Source organism: Notolabrus celidotus, chromosome 18, assembly GCF_009762535.1.
Source record: "Notolabrus celidotus isolate fNotCel1 chromosome 18, fNotCel1.pri, whole genome shotgun sequence".
Taxonomy (NCBI): Eukaryota; Metazoa; Chordata; class Actinopteri; order Labriformes; family Labridae; genus Notolabrus; species Notolabrus celidotus.
The window spans coordinates 30,996,744-31,018,336 of NC_048289.1; the positions used below are offsets into that span (position 1 = coordinate 30,996,744).

The 21,593-nt window shown below is 44.4% G+C and overlaps 1 protein-coding gene across 6 annotated transcripts in view; it reads left to right on the forward strand.

The window, feature by feature from the left end:
- The window catches only part of LOC117829723 (BTB/POZ domain-containing protein 17), a 48,030-nt gene extending 26,795 nt beyond the window's left edge, over window positions 1-21,235 (forward strand). Inside the window, exons 1-6 of one of the 6 annotated variants that reach the window (XM_034707361.1) lie at window positions 4,105-4,259; window positions 7,139-7,384; window positions 8,769-8,911; window positions 13,112-13,247; window positions 15,959-16,259; window positions 19,884-21,235. In XM_034707361.1, the coding sequence (XP_034563252.1) occupies window positions 8,843-8,911; window positions 13,112-13,247; window positions 15,959-16,259; window positions 19,884-20,958 (1,581 nt within the window). In that variant the 5' untranslated portion in view covers window positions 4,105-4,259; window positions 7,139-7,384; window positions 8,769-8,842 and the 3' untranslated portion in view covers window positions 20,959-21,235. Of the gene's footprint in view, window positions 1-4,104; window positions 4,260-7,138; window positions 7,385-8,768; window positions 8,912-13,111; window positions 13,248-15,958; window positions 16,260-19,883 lie in introns of those variants that run through there. The other 5 variants (XM_034707360.1, XM_034707359.1, XM_034707362.1 and 2 more) reach the window with 5 other exon arrangements.
- The last annotated feature ends 358 nt before the right edge of the window (window positions 21,236-21,593 follow it).

Sequence of the window (21,593 nt, forward strand, 5' to 3'; positions counted from 1 at the left end):
TTTCATCAACATATATTGGTCTAAGAGGTCCCCAAAACATGTCTTTAAAGTTTATGCTCAAAAAAAACACTTTGAAATCAGATTTTGGCATGCCTGAAAAGTCCTCTTCTTCATTCCTCATCAGAACACTCTGTTTTCTCTCTGACCACGCCCCCTCCGGAAGTGGATGTGCCTCGGCTGTCCAGCACGTTGATCTAATGTTTACATGTTGGCTGAATATACACGGCTGCTCAGAGATCGCGTTACTTCAACCCTCTGAATCTGATCCTGACGGAGAGGCGCCTGTAGCAGGACCTTTCTGAACCATTGGTCACAGATTTAGTGTTTCTTGTTGTTTTATTTATCAGTATGTAGACGTGTGTCTTGGTACACAGCTACGAACATGTAGCTATGTGGCTATGCTAACTAGCGCTAGCACTTATCCATGATAAATAAAAATCATCCACTAGATCTTCAAATCTGCAGACGTGGGGAGTAAAACCGACCTCTGCCAGAAAGGCAGCAGGACCTTTTATGAAGGATTGGTCACAGATTTAGTGTTTCTTGTTGTTTTATTTGTCAGTATGTCGACGTGTGTCTTGGTACACAGCTACAGCTACAGCTACAGCTATAGCTATGTGGCTATGCTAATTAGCGCTAGCACTTATCCATGACAAATAAAAATCATCCACTATATCTTCAAATCTGCAGACGTGGGGAGTAAAACCGACCTTTGTGTTTATTAAGACAGCCTACAACTAGCATGCCTCCCTCCTAAGCTCCTTGTTAGCACACATTTGTGCAGGGAATGAAAAACGGAGGAGGGATTCAGTATTATTTTATACAGTCTATGGGCTGAACAAGCTCCGAGCTCTGACTCCGTGACAGACCGGATATTGTTGTTACGTAACAAAAACACGGAAGTCTGAAACGGCTCGTTTCACACACATTTACAGAAAGGTGGAGAAATCAGAACAGGGCAGAATGGATTTTTTTCATTCTCGGGGGGTTTGTAGACAGGGACACATATTTCAGGTAAAGAACCATTAAAAAGTCAATTTTGCATGATGTGTCACCTTTAAATGTTTTACTGGCATCACTCCGGAATTTAATCCAAATTTTAATTAGATAAAATAAGATTGTTTTCCTATTATTGTCAAATTTTCTTCCTCACTCATTTAGCGGCACCCCCTATGGATGGCCGGCGCCCCTAGCATTTGCCTGTACTCCCTATGCCACGGGCCGGCCCTGGCCTTATGAGTGCTTTCATCACTTTTTGTGTATGTTTTGCAAATGCATGCATGATTCAATAATAGTTAGTAAATATGCAATGTTTCTGTTTCCTACCGATCTGCAGAACACATCTCTTCTGTCAACACCACATTGTTCCGGTTTTAACACTTCTTTATAACCCGGCTCTCGTACTGATCTTCAAGCAGTGTAAGACGCCTTATTCTGATTGGTTGAACCATGCTTTAGACTTAAAACACCTCCCTGATAGCTGAACCAAATATGAGATCACATGATGTTTGTTCCACATGATAGAAAATCCAAACAAAAAAAATGTGTTTGAGTAAGTTCTTAACAATCTATATATCCATACTCGATTAATTGTTGACATCCCTAGTCTAAACCCCTTGACCATGGTTATTAACTTTCCCCAAGATGAGCAACGCCAGAGGCAAACTGATCACACGTCATGATATGTTCACATGCACATTTAACTTACCAACAAAACCACAAAGCTCCCTCAGGTGGATCCAGTCCACAGCAGGACAGATTCTGAAAGCTCCCTCAGGTGGATCCAGTCCACAGCAGGACAGATTCTGAAAGCTCCCTCAGGTGGATCCAGTCCACAGCAGGACAGATTCTGAAAGCTCCCTCATGTGGATCCAGTCCACAACAGGACAGATTCTGAAAGCTCCCTCAGGTGGATCCAGTTCTCCGCAGGACAGATTCTGAAAGCTCCCTCAGGTGGATCCAGTCCACAACAGGACAGATTCTGAAGGCTCCCTCAGGTGGATCCAGTTCTCCGCAGGACAGATTCTGAAAGCTCCCTCAGGTGGATCCAGTCCACAGCAGGACAGATTCTGAAAGCTCCCTCAGGTGGATCCAGTCCACAGCAGGACAGTTTCTGAAAGCGTCCTCAGGTGGATCCAGTCCACAGCAGGACAGATTCTGAAAGCTCCCTCAGGTGGATCCAGTCCACAGCAGGACAGATTCTGAAAGCTTCCTCAGGTGGATCCAGTCCACAGCAGGACAGATTCTGAAAGCTCCCTCAGGTGGATCCAGTCCACAGCAGGACAGATTCTGAAAGCTCCCTGAGGTGGATCCAGTCCACAGTGTCACAGATTCTCGTGTTGGTTTGGAGCAGACACTCGTGGTTCTCTGTTGACCTTGGAGAAAGCAGCTAGCCGTATTTCCCCTGACGCGGTCCGTGTGTTTGACAGGTCTGGATAAACCGAGTCAGAGGACCTTGTGATAAGAATGTTGTTATCAGGTCTGCAGCCTGTTGCTTGTGTATTAAAACGCGCAGGGGCCTTCCAAAATATGTCTGACCCCCATGTTGTATCATTCCCTTTCATTTAGACACGGCAAAGCACGCTTGTTATCTGTGCAGAGACTCAAATATTATGACTGTGCTGTAACACTGCACACAGGGAGCAGCTTAGGTATGGACTTGAGGCACTGATCCCAAAAAACGCCTCACTCTCAGGGGCAAACTTTGTACCCCCACGTGGAGGCGAGGTCCCCTGTTGTGTGTGCGTGCAATCAGACATGTGTCCCAACAACGTGAGGATAGATTTAGGACACCGAGCTGTGGCAACTTCCTAATTTCATGTTTGTATTCCTGACAGCGGTTGAACCTGACACGATTACAAGAGAGGAAATCAGATTTGCACAAAACAAACGTGTCCTTAATTTCACTAAACTCTTTGAGGAAGCTCGTCTCACGGCTGCAGAGTGTCGGCCAAAGCAAAGCTGTGAAGCAAACAGTGCGTTAAAGGAGAAGATGTGGAGAACTGATTCATCCATCTGTTCGATTGGTTATTTAGAATCCTGAAGCCTGCATGAGCTCGCCGTGGCGTCCCTCCCTATGCATTTATCTGATACCTCTGATGTGACACGACAGCAGGGGTCACTCAGATGAATGATCAACCTTGTTACCTCAGGGTCTGGAAGGCATGACTCGTTATCGATCGGACCTGTTAGGTTGGAGGAAGATGATGCAGAAGGAATAAAGAGAAATAAGCTGATTATGTTTTCTGTTTTGCAGCAACTCGATCAACAGAATCAACTCTTCCTTTTAAGAGCAGCTCAGAAAAACAAGTGAGCCTGGACAGAAGTAATAATGACCTTTCCTTTAAACTCGCCTTGCAGATCTTGCAGATCCTGCAGCGTTGCACCTGAACTTAATCTGTGCATCCTCTGAAGCCGTAACATATGCAAACTTGTGTGCCAAATATTACACAATCCTATATTCACACCAGCAGGTAATACTGCAGTGTCTAATGATCATTCCCGTGCAGGGTTTATAACTCATGGAGCCAATTTCACGCCTCAAGGATCTATCGGCAGCTCAACTTTACAGTCAGCCTCTCTCCTCTCCTCTCCTCTCCTCTCCTCTCCTCTCCTCTCCTCTCCTCTCCTCTCCTCTCCTCTTTCCTTTTCTCTCCTCTCCTCTCCTCTCCTCTCCTCTCCTCTCACGGAGGTTTTATGCTCCGTGGGTGCAGACGGAGGTTTGGTTGTTAACTTCTGAGAGGGACACGTTCTGTGTTTTGGTGGACGGATCTATTTGATTGTTTGTTTGTTTGTTTGATTGTTTGTTTGTTTGATTGTTTGTTTGCTCGGCGTTGTTTGATGATGTGAGAGTGTTTTTGGTATGTCATTGCAATGGTTCAATAAAGGGACTTTAACCAAACCTCTCCTCTGCTCTCACCTCCTCTCACCTCACCTCACCTCTCACCTCTCCCAACCTCTCACCTCTCACCTCTCCCAACCTCTCACCTCTCCTTTCAACTCTCCTCTCCTCTCCTCTCCTCTCCTCTCCTCTCCTCTCCTCTCCTCTCCTCTCCTCTCCTCTCCTCTCCTCTCCTCTCCTCTCCTCTCTCCCTGGGTCTCCAGACTTAGATCGTCCTCTTGGTCTTTCTGCCTACGCGGATGATGTGAACGTTTTCATCTCCAGCCAGCGGGACGTTCAGAGACTGGAGGACACTCTGTCCTTATATGAAAAGGCCTCTTCATCACGGGTGAACTGGGCAAAGAGTGAAGCTTTGTTGGTGGGTCAGTGGAGGGATCAGACAGTGCCCACTCTGCCTGGGGGACTTGAGTGGGGGAAGGAGGGACTGAGGGCTTTCAAAGAAAGAACTGGGAGGGAGTGAAGGAGAAAGTGTGCGCTCGGTTGTCTAAATGGAAATGGTTGCTACCCCAGTTGTCATATAGGGGAGGAGCTCTGGTTTCCAATAGCTTGGTCGCCTTGGCTCTTTGGCACAGACTTGCGGCCCTGACGCCACCAAGGGGCCTGATGGAGGAGGTTCAGAGAGCGATCCTGGACGTCGGGAAAACACTGGATACGGGCAGCGGCCCTCTACCTGCCTGTAGCTGAGGGGGGGCAGGGTCTGATGGACATCAAATCTAAAGTCGCCTCTTTCAGACTCCAGACTGCAAGGAGACTCCTCTATGACTGTGGCCCGAGCTGGATCGGTACAGCCCGACTGCTGCTGAGGAGAGCGGGGAGACTCGGGTACGATAAACAGCTGTTCCTCTTGCGGCATCAGGACGTGGACCTGGATGGTCTAACACCTTTTTACAGTTCGGTACTGCAGGCATGGCAGATTTTTCAGTGCACACGTGCCACAACTGAGACTCCGGGCATGTGGTTATTTGAGGAACCTTTGTTTTTTAACGACTTCCTAAAGACTCGAACGCTGCAGTCTGCCAGCCTCCGTACCAGTCTGAGAGAGGCCGGCTGCACCAAACTAGGGCACCTTCTGATGACGACGACGGCAACGTCTGGGGACGCCCTGAGAGACAACAGCAACATCACCTCTCTCCGGTTGATCAACAGGGTAGTGGAGGAGGTCTGTGCTGCCCTGCCACAGTCCCTGAGAGTGTATGCAGGGAACCAGACTCAGTGGAGTGAGGAGCAGGAGTACTGCTTCCCCTCTCTGTCTATTACCCCAGCTGTTGGGGGGGGGTGGCAGGAGGGGGGAGGCCAGCTGCTGACCTTTACAACCCTCCACCTGGGCAAGTTTCAGGATGCAGGGAAAAAAAGACATCTACCAGACCTGCGTTAGGGTCTTGAACCTCGGATCGTTGGAAGGGATGAAGGAGTCGAGGTGGACCAAGTTTTTTGGGCCGGAGGTCTCCCCGAAAGGCAGCTGGCCGTCCCTATACAAGCTGCCCGTTGAAAAGCGGACAGCAGATCTCCAGTGGAGGGTCGTACATGGGGCAATAGCTACGAACAGATACAGAGCGCACCTTGATCCGGAGCTGGGGGAGGGGTGTACTTTCTGTTTTCAGGTTGAGACCCTGTTTCATTTGTTTGTTCAGTGTCCTCGGCTGGTGGCACTGTTTGATCTGCTGAGAAGGTGGTTTCAGGGGCTCGGGGAGGCTTTCTCTTTTTTTTCCAAAGTACAGTGCCAGGACAAAGACGGTGCACACGTTAATGAACTTTGTAGCAGGCACTGCCAAGTTGGCCATCTGGCTAACCCGGAAGAACCAGGCTCGGGGTGCCGGGTGCGTGGATCCGGTCCTGGTCCTAAAGGGGCTGCTGAAGGCGAGACGAAAGATCGAGTATGGGTCCTTTATGATGATGGACAATGTGCTGGCCTTCAGTCACATGTGGGCTGTGCGGGAGGTTTTATGCTCTGTGGGTGCAGACGGAGGTTTGATTGTTAATTCCTGAGAGGGACACGTTCTGTGTCTGGGTGGAAGGATCTATTTGATTGTTTGTTTGTTTGTTTGTTTGATTGTTTGTTTGCTCGGCGTTGTTTGATGACGTGAGAGTGTTTTTGGTATGTCATTGCAATGGTTCAATAAAGAGACTTTGAAAACCAAACCTCTCCTCTCCTCTCCACTCTCCTCTCACCTCACCTCTCACCTCTCCCCACCTCTCACCTCTCCTTTCTCTCCTCTCCTCTCACGTCTCACCTCACCTCTCACCTCTCACCTCTCCCCACCTCTCACCTCTCCTTTCTCTCCTCTCCTCTCCTCTCCTCTCCTCTCCTCTCCTCTCCTCTCCTCTCCTCTCCTCTCCTCTCCTCTCCTCTCCTCTCCTCTCCACTCTCCTCTCACCTCACCTCTCACCTCACCCCACCTCTCACCTCTCCTTTCTCTCCTCTCCTTTCTCTCCTCTCCTTTCTCTCCTCTCCTTTCTCTCCTCTCCTCTCCTCTCCTCTCCTCTCCTCTCCTCTCCTCTCCTCTCCTCTCCTCTCCTCTCCTCTCCTCTCCTCTCCTCTCCTCTCCTCTCTCCTCTCAGCTCACCTCTCACCTCTCCCCACCTCTCACCTCTCCTTTCTCTCCTCTCCTTTCTCTCCTCTCCTCTCACTTCTCACCTCACCTCTCACCTCTCCCCACCTCTCCCCACCTCTCACCTCTCCTTTCAACTCTCCTCTCCTCTCCTCTCCTCTCCTCTCCTCTCCTCTCCTCTCCTCTCCTCTCCTCTCCTCTCCTCTCCTTTCTCTCCTCTCCTCTCCTCTCCTCTCCTCTCCTCTCCTCTCCTCTCCTCTCCTCTCCTCTCCTCTCCTCTCCACTCTCCTCTCACCTCACCTCTCACCTCACCCCACCTCTCACCTCTCCTTTCTCTCCTCTCCTCTCCTTTCTCTCCTCTCCTTTCTCTCCTCTCCTCTCCTCTCCTCTCCTCTCCTCTCCTCTCCTCTCCTCTCCTCTCCTCTCCTCTCCTCTCCTCTCCTCTCCTCTCCTCTCAGCTCACCTCTCACCTCTCCCCACCTCTCACCTCTCCTTTCTCTCCTCTCCTTTCTCTCCTCTCCTCTCACTTCTCACCTCACCTCTCACCTCTCCCCACCTCTCCCCACCTCTCACCTCTCCTTTCAACTCTCCTTTCTCTCCTCTCCTCTCCTCTCCTCTCCTCTCCTCTCCTCTCCTCTCCTCTCCTCTCCTCTCCTCTCCTCTCCTCTCCTCTCCTCTCTCTCTGCAGGGAGATAAATTGATGCTCAGTCCGAGTCCTCCTCATAGGTCACCTCAGTCTGAACTCGTGCCATAACCTCAAACCTCCAGAACGTCACTCAGTGCAGCTTTAAAGCAATAAGAGTCTCAGCGGCTGAAACATGAGCTTCTTATCTGAGCACACACACCCTCATCATGACTTCATGCTCCGTCTGTGACAGCTGAATTCTGCCCAACATCTCTGAATATCTGATTTATGTGACGCTTCTGATCGAAGGTTTGTCTTTGAGGGTTAACAACAGACTTCATGTAGTCTCTTATGTCTTCTTATTCCAGGTTTAATGTTGTGATTCTTCCTCTGCCTCTGACTCCAAACTTCAAATTATAAATGTATCTTAATCAGCTCCAGCTTGATTGATCACTTTCTCTGTGATTACAGCGTCCCGCATGAAATATTATCTCGTTAAGGATCACATTTCTGTGTTATTTGTTCAGATCATACCAGAGCAGTGACTCAGTCGGGCTCAGACGCTGCATTAGTCAATCAATTAAGACTTTCACCTGACTTTATTTTCTTATAAAACAAACAGCGAGCACTAATGGCTTCATGATTACTCCTACTGGTCAGCCCTCTGTGCAGAAAGCTCAGTGATTACAGAGCATCAGTTTGATTTAAAGTCCCTGAAACAGCTGGACAGCAGCAGCAGAGAATAATAAAGAGCTTTAAAGACGTGTGCACAGATCGTTTACCTCTGGGAGACAGTCCGGCGTTTAATGATGTTCAGTATAGACACTGAGGTCCTCCTAAAATCTGCATCTTAACACTTCACCTGTCGTCGTTTGAGGACAAGAGAAGAAAGATCTTGATTTAATTTTGTCCTCATGAAAGTCAAATCATTTATTTTTAAATTAGTTTCCAATAAAAAGGAGGGTGACCAACTATTCTACATTTTATTGTTGTTAAAAAATTAAATGACTGAATAAATCATACATCATTGACTCGTCTTAATATCTGATATTATTTTAAACTTACTTATAGACATTCATTTGGAGGATTTGAGCTGTTTGACTGGTTCAACTGTTTTTTAATATTTATATTTACTTGTTTTATCATTTTTATCGGTCAAATAAATAAAAAAATACCATCTAAATTCTTCTTTATACATATTTTTCACCTGAGTGTGTTTTAATCCAGGGTTTAAATTAATTTCATTTTATGTTTTTATATTTTATTTTTCAGATTTTTGATTGATCTAATATTTTTCTTTAGTAGTTTTTATTCCTCCAACATTTTTAATTTCCTTTAATTTGTTTGCATCACTTTTCTCTTTTTTGGTCTTTTATTTTTTTATTTTTTTATTATAAATAAATATTTAGCAATTTGTAACAAATTTTGAAAAGTGCTATATAAACAAATATTATTATTATTATTATTATTATTATTATTATTATTATTATTATTATTAGTCAAACACAAATTTTATTCTAGCATTGAAAATATATTCAACTTTCACTTTGACTCTTATTACCCTGACTTCCTCTTCCTTTATCTTATTTAAAACCTAAAAATGTCAAACATTATTTATGTCAGATCAAAGATTCTTATTTTTTTGTACTCATTTAAGATCAAATCACTTAAATGATGTGTTTTCAATCAGCAGAAACTTTCACATGAGCTCCAGTGTTTATGTTTCTATGAAGACTCCATCAAGTCTTCATCCTGTCTTCTGCTTGGATGCAGCAGCTCCGCCCTCTAGTGGACACGAGGTGTAAATACAACCAGTGGTGTCCTACACAGCAGGTGGTAAGTGAACACTTCTGTTTGTATGTTCTGGTGCTGCTGTTAAAACTTCAGATAGTGAACATGTCCTCCAAAGCCTGATAACAATTAAAGGGCTAGTTCACACAAAGAAATAAAAAGAAGACCTTCACACAGATTGTTTTAATCACCAGACTGTATTAGAGGGAACCCATGCAGACACAGCGTCTGAGTTTAATTCATCTGTGTTTGGAGATTCCTGGCCCCTCACATATAAACACAGTTTTATAGGGAATGTTTCCTGAAGGAAGAACTCAACTGAAAACAAAATCAGGCTTTATTAATAATGAGAGAGATTGAGTTTTTGCAGCAGCACAGGGATGGAAATAAAAGAAAGAGTAGAAATCTTTCAATAAAGGTTATTTAGTTTTATTTGCACAAATATAACATTACAAAAAGTCAGATTATAAAACACAAGAGGTGAGTCAGGAGACGAATATACAATGAAAACACACGAGGACAATAAAAGCACAAATATCTGAGCTAACCAGTCAAATCAATCATGATGATTATTTTTTTATCATAATAATTTTATTATATAATTATATATATTATTAATGAAATTATTATATAATAAATATTCATATTCCAATCAAATAAATCATGATATATTGACATCGTGAAAACTGGACAAAGAGGTTGGAATGAAATATTTAAAATGCTAATAATAATAATACTCATTATGATTATTACTATTACATCAATAAATATTATTTGAAAAATATAAACATAAACATAAAAATAACTTAATGGATTAAAGGTGACATTCTGCTCTTCTTCATCAACATATATTGGTCTAAGAGGTCCCCAAAACATGTCTTTAAAGTTTATGCTCAAAAAAACACTTTGAAATCAGATTTTGGTCTGCCTGAAAAACCCTCTTCTTCAGTCCTCATCAGAACAGTCTGTTTTCCCTCTGACCACGCCCCCTCAGGAAGTGGGTGTGGCCTCGGCTCTCCAGCACGTTGATCTAATGTTTACATGTTGGCTGAATATACACGGCTGCTAACAGACCCGCGTTACTTCAACCCTCTGAATCTGATCCAGAATCTGATCCTGATGGAGAGGCGCCTGCAGCAGGACCTTTCTGAACCATCGGTCACAGATTTAGTGTTTCTTGTTGTTTTATTTATCAGTATGTCGACGTGTGTCTTGGTACACAGCTACGAACATGTAGCTATGTGGCTATGCTAACTAGCGCTAGCACTTATTCCATGAAAACTAAAAATCCTCCACTAGATCTTCAAATCTGCAGACGTGGGGAGTCAAACCGACCTTTGTGTTTATTAAGACAGCCTACAACTAGCATGCCTCCCTCCTAAGCTCCTTGTTAGCACACATGTGTGCAGGGAATGAAAAACAGAGGAGGGGTTGAGTTGTATTTTATACAGTCTATGGGCTGATCAAGCTCCGAGCTCTGACTTCCTGTTACAGACCGGATATTGTTGTTACGTAACAAAAACACTGAAAACTGAAACGGCTGGTTTCAGCACACATTTACAGAAAGGTGGAGAAATCAGAACAGGGGCAGAATGGAGTCTTTTCATTCTCGGGGGGTTTGTAGACAGGGACACATATTTCAGGTAGAGAACCATTAAAAAGTCCAGTTTGCATGATATGTCACCTTTAAATGTGACAACAGTCTCCTTCTACAGATTTTAAAGCAGATTAATTCTGAACCTAACCTGAATACAAATCTCAAAATTCTAAATAAAAATAAAAATACTATCTGTACAAAGAAAGTTATAGAAGTACTTTTAAAGACATGTGATAAGTTAAATTAGCCTCAGCCAGAGTGAACATTTTACCAGATTAAAAAATAAATAAAAAAATTGTGTTATGGATTAAATTAAAATATTGCACATGGTTTATTGAGGTATTGCACCAGAAATCAAAGTGTTGCACATGTATGTGATATATCATAGGAGTCTTTAGTGGTGTGAGGGCAAACTGAGACAAGTCTACAGGATAAAATAAGGAAAATTATTTTTTAAAACGACACAGTTTGACAACTACAACAACTTTTATTTAGAAAATGAGGCAGAAATATTAAATTAAAGCTCTTTAGTCAGAACATCTGGATATAAAAAAGGATATGATTTGACCACTTTAGGAAGTAAGAGTCAAAAGTAAAAAAAAACAACTGTTATCCACTATTTATTCCTTTTTGCCTCCAAATGCTGCTCAAATGTTTGAAGTTTTCCATGCAAAATGTGAGTAAATATTCGATTCTTAACAGAGACGCATTTTGAGTGCAGCTCTGAACAGATGAGTGACCTGCTGGCTAACGTCCAGACACAGATCGCCTCTGTCCGGAGTCAGGCCGGGCTGCATGAACTCATCCTGTGGGAGCAGCATCGACTGTGACACACACACACTCATCCTCACACGTTCAGGGTCAACGCCGCTGACATGACACCAAAAACACACTTTACACTGAGTTTATGATCATCAGGGTGAAGAGCAGGAGACGTCTCAGTGAGTGTTTTTAACCCTGCTGGAGTTTCAGTTTGTGTATTTTAAGAGTGAGAGTTTTTTTTAAATCATCTGTGACACATCGATCGTATAACTTACTCCTCTCTAATAAAGCGTGCTGTGGCCTGAAGCCGTGATTAGATTGCTTGTGTTGCTGTGTCACGCACACGCGCTAAAGTGGGTGAACACACTGACACACATATATCTGCACGTAGAACATCAACTGTCTGAACTACAGGCACAAAAACTGCAGGCTGCGGTCCTCTGCTGAAGACCAGATGAGGTCTTAGATTAAAGGCGCTGTCAGACACCTTGGTATCTTAAAGAGCTCATAGTACCCACTACGCTCCCAACATGCAGGCCTGCTAAAGTCTCTAAAAGTAGTATGGGAGGTAGAGCCTTCAGTTATCAGGCCCCTCTCCTTTGGAATCATCTACCAGTCAGGGTCCGGGAGGCAGACACCCTCTCTACTTTTAAGAGGAGGCTTCAAACTTTCCTTTTTGATAAAGCTTATAGTTAGAGCTGGATCAGGCTTGGACCAGGTCTTAGTTATGCTGCTATAGGCTTAGACTGACACACTGGGATCCTGTCTTTCCCTCTCTCTCCTCTCTCTGCCTGTCTCTCACTTTAACTCTTCCTGTCCCATTAAAGTTACTAACCATAGACCTTTCTGGAGTCCCTGAGCTCCCTTGTCTCGTAGGTTCCTCTGGATCTCTGCTGTAGACTCTTTCTTTCTTTCTTTCTTTCTTTCTTTCTTTCTTTCTTTCTTTCTTTCTTTCTTTCTTTCTTTCTTTCTTTCTTTCTTCTATTCCTTTTCCCTTTCATCCATTTGTTCTTTCTTTCTTTCATTCGTTCTTCTTTTCTTCTATTCCTTTTTCCTTTCATTCCTTCATTCCTTCTTTCCTTCTTTCTTTTTTCCTTTCTTTCTTTCTCTCTTTGTTCTTTGTTTCTTCATCCTTTATGTCTCCTTTTCTCATCCTGTCCTTTCCTTCTGTCATTCCTTCACCATTTATTCTCCTTTTTTTCTTTCTTCTGGTCTCCGTCTCTTCTCTCTTTTCTTAGTCCTTTCTGGAGTCCCTGAGCTCCCTTGTCTCGTAGGTTCCTCTGGATCTCTGCTGCTGTGGACGTGTCAGACTCCAGCTGCTACAACTACTACTATCCGTCTCCCCACTATCATCTCTCTCTCTCTTCATCTCCCTCTATCCCTCTCTCCAACACGGTCTCAGCAGATGTGTGTCTAACATGAGTCTGGTCCTGCTGGAGGTTTCTGCCTGTTAAAGGAAGTTTGTCCTTGCCACTGTAACTTGCTAAATGCTGCAAAGTGCTCTGCTCATGGTGGATTAAGATGAGATCAGACTGAGTCCTGTCTGGAAGATAGGACTGGATCTGATCCGGTCTTGATGTTGGGTCTTTGTTAATAATAGAACATAGAGTACAGTCTAGACCTGCTCTGTTTGGAAAGAGTCTGAGGATAACATCTCCAGTCTCCCGGTCCACAGCTGCCTGAAAGTCTGTCCCCCCTCCCCTCTCCTAATCAATGCATGCACCCGGCGTTAATCCCCAATGATAGGAAAGTCACAATCAAAGTCATGGTAGCCATAGAAACAACCCGGGTTTGTTTCCACCCACCGATCGATGAGGATGTGTGTGTCTGACGAGGAGGACCCCTGTCCCACATTCAGAACACAGACCCCCTTCGTCCCTCCACAGGCAGGACTGTCAGAAACCACCGGACACGGCGAGGACGCAGGAGACGAAGAGCGAGGAAAGATGAAGAGAGAAGTGGTTCACGTCGTCGGGATGCTCTTTGTGGCCGTGTGTGTGAGTCTGCAGGCGGCTGCTGCAGGTGAGTTCCTGTTCAGGGATACTTCAGCTCTCTTTAACAGAACGGACGTCATGGTGCAGGGCGGGTACCCTGCAGAGGATTCACTTTAGCATGAAATCTAATGCTGTTATCTTTGTGTTTGAAGGCCTGAGGCGAGAGAAAATAGATATTATAAACAGATTTCTACTCATAAAAATAACTGATCAGGGCTTTAAAATCCAGTTCATCTTCATCAGATCCTGACCCTGCTGTGGGATGTTACTGAGGCCTTTTTGGACTTGTAAGAGAATTTATAAAAACTGTTTGAGAGAGACGGGCGGTGAGGAAAAATGGAGGACGTCAGGATTTCTCTTTTTGCTACAGGAAGGTGAAACCGATGACCCGAATGCAGGACATGCATTATATGCTTTGAAATATGCAAATGAAACAGTCCATGGATTAATTAGAACATTAGACTTCTGAATTCTTGCAAAATGAGCATCCTGCAAAATGTTCAATATTTTATTTACTCACCCAAAAATTCAACTTTAAGGGCTGTGTTATTTTTGCAAAGTAGTTCAGCTGCAAGTTTGAGTGAATCTGTTAAAGAATCATCCTGTTCAGCTCAAAATACTTTATGTGCAGTCCCAAAAAAGTCACTTTTTAAAGCTTCATGTTGTGACTGAGTTTGTCTAAAATGTTGCAGCTTTTTCCTCTTCATCTATTTGGTTAAAGACCTCTCGCCTATCTTTACACCTCAGGGGCTTCGACCTTGTTAAAACTAGGGTCACAAAGGGGGGGAAAGTTTCTGGAAAGCTCCCGGTAAATTTCCATGAGAAGTTAAGCTGGGGTGTTTTGGAAATATTCCAAATTGGAAACTTTCGATGGAAATTTAAAGGAATTATGGGAATTTAATGGAAAGTTATCATATCCAAGCATAAACATTTGTTTAGTTATAAGTAGGGTTGCAAAGTGGTTTAACATTTCCAGTAAATTTCATTGGAATTTAAGCTGGGAAATTTTGGAAGTATTCCAAATTGGAAACTTTCCATAGGAATTATGGGAATTAATGGGAATGTATGGGATTAATGGGAATTAACAGGAATGTATGGGAATTATGGGAGTTTATGGGAATTAATGGGATTAATGGGAATTATGGGAATTAATGGGAATGTATAGGATTCATGGGAATTAATGGGAATGTATGGGAATTAATGGGAATTATTGGAATGTATGGGAATTAATGGGAGTTAATGGGAATGTATGGAAATTAATGGGAATGTATAGGATTTATGGGAATTAATGGGATTAATGGAAGTAATGGGAATTAATGGGAATTATGGGAGTTTATGGGAATTATGGGAATTAATGGGAATTATGGGAGTTTATGGGAATTATGGGAATTAATGGGATTAATGGGAATAAATTGGAATTATGGGAATTAATGGGATTAATGGGAATTATGGGAATTAATGGGAATGTATAGGATTCATGGGAATTAATGGGAATGTATGGGAATTAATGGGAGTTAATGGGAATGTATGGGAATTAATGGGAATGTATGGGAATTAATGGGAGTTAATGGGAATGTATGGAAATTAATGGGAATGTATAGGATTTATGGGAATTAATGGGATTAATGGAAGTAATGGGAATTAATGGGAATTATGGGAGTTTATGGGAATTTTTGGGAATAATAGGAATTAATGGGAATTATGGGAATTAATGGAAAGGTATTATATCCAAGCTTAAATGTTTTGTTATAAGCAGACTTCCATCCAAAATAATACAATTAAAACAGATTTATTTTTAAGTAACATTTTTTATCAAGTGTTAAATATTTTAATGAACAATCATATCTTTCATTGCAGAACAAAAACATGAATGTTGAGTTAAATATTACTCATCCCCCCCGTCCCAACCCATTAAAAAATTAACAACAATGCAATCCCAAAAAAGTCCCATTCAAAATGTTAAATAAAAAAGCATCTTCCCTCAAGCTTCTCCAGCCTCTGCAGGATTCTAGAAACACTCTGTGCTTCATGTGATGGAGGAATGCACAGTGCATGTAGGGGGCGTGGTCTCAATAGCCCTGCAGTAAGCAGTGTGCTGTGTGCATGTGATTGAGGAATAGCAGAGATATTCAACTGTACTTGATGAAATCTGGTTGTTTTAGTCAGGATTATGATCAAATATATTTCCCCCAACTATATTTAAGTTCCCTATTGAGGGCCAACCTTCAGTTTAGTAAATTTCTGTTATTTATTCTCATAAATTCCAGTTAATTCCCATGGAAAATTTTGCAACCCTAGTTAAACTAAAGAAATCTGTCATGTGATGGCGTCCTCGGTCCAGGCTGGGACTTAAAGGGAACATCAGGCCAGAGTTTGTGTCCTGTTCCGTTTTTTTACAAGGGCGAAAGGAAGTGCCAAATATTAAACATGACTCAGAAAGAGGAAGCACACTTTGAGTTCATGAATCAGGGTTACAGTTATAGTGATGTCTGCAGAGGACAGGATGTGGAGGAGGGGCGGTGTGCTACAACCGCCTCAGCTGAGACAGAGCTTTAATTAAACGTGACCCACAATCGCTCATTATCCAGACAGCGCGTGCAGCTGCTGATCAATGGCATGGATTCTGTGATACTGGTTCACTATCTGCCCTAATAAATTAATCACATGCAACTTCTGCACATCGGGTCAGAAGTCAGGAGGTTCTCTGTGTGTAGTTCATCTCTCCTTTCCTCTCTGAAGGTGCAGTGAAAGCCGACGGAGCCGCAGGTGGAGGTAGCAGCGGTGGCGGCGGGGACACCATCAGTCACTCCCTGAGCGTGGTGCAGCGTCTGGAGGCCCTGCTGGTTCAGGGGAACGGCAGCGACGTCTCTCTCAGGGTGGAGACGCCCAACGCGGACGAGGTGAAGGTGATCCAGGTGCACTCGCTGGTGCTCTCCCTGCAGAGCCCCGTGTTCGAGGAGATGCTGCTCAGCCGCAACAGCAGCACACTGGCCCTGAAGGAGAGCTCGGACTGTGCTGCTGTGTTCGACAGGTTCATCAGGTGAGAGCATATCAGGGTGAGAAGAACACCCCATGTGTGACAAACAGGGTCACATCCACCCAAACCTGCAACCAGGTTTGTCTGTGCTATAACGCCCCCTAGAGGATGAACTCTGCAGCCCTACATCAGAAGCAATCAATGATGACTTTAGTATAAAACAAATTGATTAATCAGTGAACTGCTGGGTTTGCTCAATAGCAGCTCCTGTGGTGTAGCAGTGAGTAAGACAATGTGGAGCCGGCTCTGCAACAGCGATCAATAAAAACAATCTATTTTTATCTCAAATGCTAATGAGGATGATAAAAAGCTGTGCCAAAGCACAAAAGCACATCTGCTCTCCTCCATCCTGAGAGGATCGGTGTAGTCGGAGTGGTTCAGAGTGTGTTTCCAAAGAAAGCTTAAGTAGGAGGGTTTCCTGAACACGTCCTCTGGAGATATCACTTAAAGCTCCAGTAGGGAGTTTTAGTTTGTTATGAAACACGCTGAAATGAACATTGATGTCTCTTTGTTAGCTAAAACGACTAATAAGAGCCTCAGCATCAATATTAAATATGTCTTTAAAGATATTTCTGATGCAAAGATTTGCAATAAGTAGGGATGTAAGGATATATGGCAAGACTAAGGGTGGATTAAAATCGATTCAACAAAATTTGCATTGCAATATTATTTTTAAACAGAAGAGGGCGCTCTCTGCATTTCACTCCGCTTGTTCAACATCATGAAGTCTCTTGCGCTGCTCTCTCGTCACTCGCTGAGTGGAGCATAACAGACATGGCGACATATGCTGATATTTAATATTGTAATCATGTCTGTATGATGATATGTGTCTGATGTATAAACTACTTCATGATGAGGCCCCACCACCACTTAAACAATGTGTGTTACTTTAATAATAATGATAATAATAATACATTTTATTTGGGGCGCCTTTCAAATCACCCAAGGTCACCTTACAGATAATAAAAGCATTCATCATTAAAACATCTTAAAACAAACAAACAAAAAGTAAAAAATAAAAGCTAGTGAAGTGCAGAGAGTCCAGTTAGAGTGAATATGCCGGCTTGAGCAGGTGAGTTTTGAGTTGGGATTTGAATGATGTCATGGAGTCTGACTGTCTTATGTGCAGGAACAATCTTAGGGAGACGATGGCATCAGCAAGAGGAGACTGTTTAGCTAAACTTAGGAAGACTGCATTTGGACGGTCTGCATTTTCAGTCAGAACAGCAGAAAAATGGAACTCAATTCCTACCCACCTTCAATCAATCAATCAATCTTTATTTGTATCGCGCCAAATCACAACAAACGTTATCTCAACACGCTTTTACAAACAGAGCAGGTCTAGACCACTCTATGTCAAATTATGAACAGAGACCCAACACCAAGACAGGGTTAGACTCAGTCTGACCCCACCTTAATCCACCATGAGCATTGCACATCGCAGTATTTAGCTAGTTACTGTGGAGAGGACAAACTTCCTTTAACAGGCAGAAACCTCCAGCAGGACCAGACTCATGTTAGACACACATCATGCCTCGACCGAGTTGGGTCTTAAAAGACAGATAGAGGGGAGTAAGAGAGAGAGGTGATAGTGATGAGACGAGTCGTAGAAGCTGTTGCCGCTGGAGTCCAGCACGTCCGCAGCAGGAGGACGTCTACGACAGCTCAGAGGAATCTACGAGACAAGGGAGCTCAGGGACTCCAGAAAGGTCTATGGTTAGTAACTTTAATGGGACAGGAAGAGTTAAAGTAAGTGATGAAGGGGTTTGGGAGAAGGGGGTGAGCTAGGATCCTAGTGTGTCAGTGTGCCAGTTCCCCGGCAGTCTAGGCCTATAGCAGCATAACTAAGACCTGGTCCAAGTCTGATCCAGCTCTAACTGTAAGCTTTATCAAAAAGGAAAGTTTGAAGCCTACTCTTAAAAGTGGAGAGGGGGTCTGCCTCCCGGACCCTGACTGGTAGATGATTCCAAAGGAGACCTTGGAGACTGTACAAGCCTCAGTGTTTTTAAAAGTACACTGAAATTATGGCTCAAGGGAAAACAATCATGTGATCACTGAGTTAATCCTCTGAATGCATCAAACTAGAGACAATGAAATGTAATTTTAAATGTGTTGTTATTAGTGATGGACTGTGTTGAGTAGCCTATGTGTTGTTTTAAATGCTAGCATGTTTTTTTATCATTTGTATTGAACATTCTTTACATCTTCCTGCCCAGGGACCACAGATGACAATTAGCTTATAGCTAACTCTGGCTTGACAGTTTTTGTTTTGCATGGCCCCTGTCAAATAAACTAATAAATAAATAAATAAACAGCAACATGTATCAGCTGTAGATTAACACAACACGCTCTGAATCTCTGTGGAAAAGGAAACAGAGATCGTAGCGGGGCCGGAAGCAGGCGACCGGCTATCAGAGAGACCACACTGCCCTCAAGAGTTCCAGTGGAGAATTGCTGTGCGACATGGGGGGCTCATGTCCGTGTTAACCCCTGCTGCGTAGGGGCGACGCAGAAGTATAAATCAGCCTTTGGTAAACAATGGCAGCCATCTTGGATGTTGACAAAGATGGCTAAATGACGCTCCTGTGTCAGTCAGACCGAAACAGAGTAAATACTGGACTTCCAATCATCAGGTGGAATGATTATGTTGCTCTGTCTGCTGGATGAGTTAATAACTTAAGATCCATGCAGGGTTAGCATAGTTAGCTTAGTATGCTACTACAGCTTTAGCTTGTTTTAGCATGCTTTGGTCTTTAAGTGTCCAAAAAAGGTAACAGCAGCTTCATCAGGTTGGTCCCAATGTTTGTAAGACATTCAAAGAATTGCTGTGCGACATGGGGGGCTCATGTCCGTGTTAACCCCTGCTGCGTAGGGGCGACGCAGAAGTATAAATCAGCCTTTAGTAAACAACGGCAGCCATCTTGGATGTTGACAAAGATGGCTAAATGACGCTCCTGTGTCAGTCAGACCGAAACAGAGTAAATACTGGATTTCCAATCATCAGGTGGAATGATTATGTTGCTCTGTCTGCTGGATGAGTTAATAACTAAAGATCCATGCAGGGTTAGCATAGTTAGCTTAGTATGCTACTACAGCTTTAGCTTGTTTTAGCATGCTTTGGTCTTTAAGTGTCCAAAAAAGGTAACAGCAGCTTCATCAGGTTGGTCCCAATGTTTGTAAGACATTCAAAGAATTGCTGTGCGACATGGGGGGGCTCACGTCCCCGTCAACCCCTGATGCGTAGGGGCGACGCAGAAGTATAAATCAGCCTTTAGTAAACAACGGCAGCCATCTTGGATGTTGACAAAGATGGCTAAATGACGCTCCTGTGTCAGTCAGACCGAAACAGAGTAAATACTGGACTTCCAGTCATCAGGTGGAATGATTATGTTGCTCTGTCTGCTGGATGAGTTAATAACTTAAGATCCATGCAGGGTTAGCACAGTTAGCTTAGTATGCTACTGCAGCTTTAGCTTGGTATAGCATGCTTTGGTCTTAAAGTGTCCAAAAAGAAGTCACATGTTTGGTCCTGATGTTATTGAACAATTCAGCTGGTTTAGGCTAAGTGGTCTCATTCAGTTTGTGGTCTCTTAAAGTCTTAAACCTGTCCCCCTTCTCTCTGAGCAGGTATCTCTACTGTGGGGAACTCTCTCTGCGTCTGGAACAGGCCACAGCTTTACACAAACTGTCCACTAAGTACCAGGTGACGGGTCTCCAGCAGGGCATCACCCAGTACATGACCCAGAACCTGGCCCGGGACTCGCCCTCGGGTCACGTGGCGGGCTGGTACGAGTACGCGGTGCAGGCCGGAGACGTGACCCTGAGGGACAGCTGTCTGCAGTTCATGGCGTGGAACCTGTCGTCGGTGCTGCGGAGCGGCGAGTGGGTGACCATCAGCAGCCAGCTCCTCATGTCTCTGCTGCAGCGCTCCGACCTCATCCTGCAGAGCGAGATGGAGCTGTTCGCCGCGCTGGAGGCGTGGATCATCCAGAACGAGCCGGACGGGTTGACCGCTGAGAACGCTCTGAGAGCCGTACGCTACGCCATGATGCCTCCGCGGGAGCTCTTCCGCCTGCAGACGCAGTCCACAATCCTCGCTCGCTATCAGGAGTCTGTGCGCGACCTCCTCTACATGTCGTACCAGTTCCACTCCGCGTCGCCGCTCAGCATGGCGAAGTACTTCGACGTGAACTGCAGCCTCTTCGTTCCCAGGAACTACCTCTCCCCGGTGTGGGGGTCACCCTGGATCATCAACAACCCCACCCGAGACGACCGCAGCACCAGCTTCCAGACGCAGCTGGGACCAAGCGGACACGACTCCAGCAAGAGAGTGACCTGGAACGCCCTCTTCTCGCCGCGCTGGTTACCCCTCACCATGAGGTCCATGTACACGGAAACCGGCGCCATGCAGCCGACGCGTGTGGACGGAGGGCGCCCTCGCATCATCATCACACCGGCGACGTCTAGCGCAGACTTCGCCGGGGTGAACTTCCAGAAGACGGTGCTCGTGATGGCGCAGCAGCAGGGGAAGGTGGTGGTGAAACACGTCTACAACTTCCACCAGAGCACGGAGGAAAACGGGGATTTCTTGGCCGAGGCGGATCTGTACCGCCGGACGTCCGAGTACCTCATCGACAGCTCCCTCTACCTTCATATTATAGTGAAGCCGCTGTACCAAACCCTCATCACCACCAAGAACTGAGCCTCTACTGTCCCACGCAGAGCCACCAGACCTCAACACACCACCCGACCCCTCTGGAACTTCTCATTACAGGGATCTGAATCCTCCTCGTGTGTGATGAGTGGATCATTTGTATTTTCATCTGGCAACTTACAAACCAAAGCGTGACTGTCTGAACTGTTCAGCACCGTGCTCAGTGTGGGAAATTATGATGAAGGATGTTTGAAAGAGCAGATACGGTGCTTCTATAATCTGTTCCCTTTCTAACAATAAAGAACCAAAATGACTTGAACGTAAATAATCTGTGTGAAGAAGTTTGATCAAAACTAAAGCACCCACACATTTCTGCATTTAACACGTGTTATTTTAAATACAATGATCCATGCATAAGATGGTTTAAAGGTGCATTTCAGCAGGAATCACTCGCCTCAGAGCTGAGTGTATGAACAAACTACTTTGTTTTGGACTTTTGGAATTCTAAAATACTTTTACTCCTCCTGAAGCTTTTATTTCTGTCTTTCTTTCATTATTTCTTATTAAACTGGTGCTATTAAACCTCAGCTACAATTACCAGGTCACAGCTTTCATTCACCACCAAGCCAGGAACGATGAGATGATTTGCAGGTCAAACTTCATCTGGAGGTCGAGATTCTAAA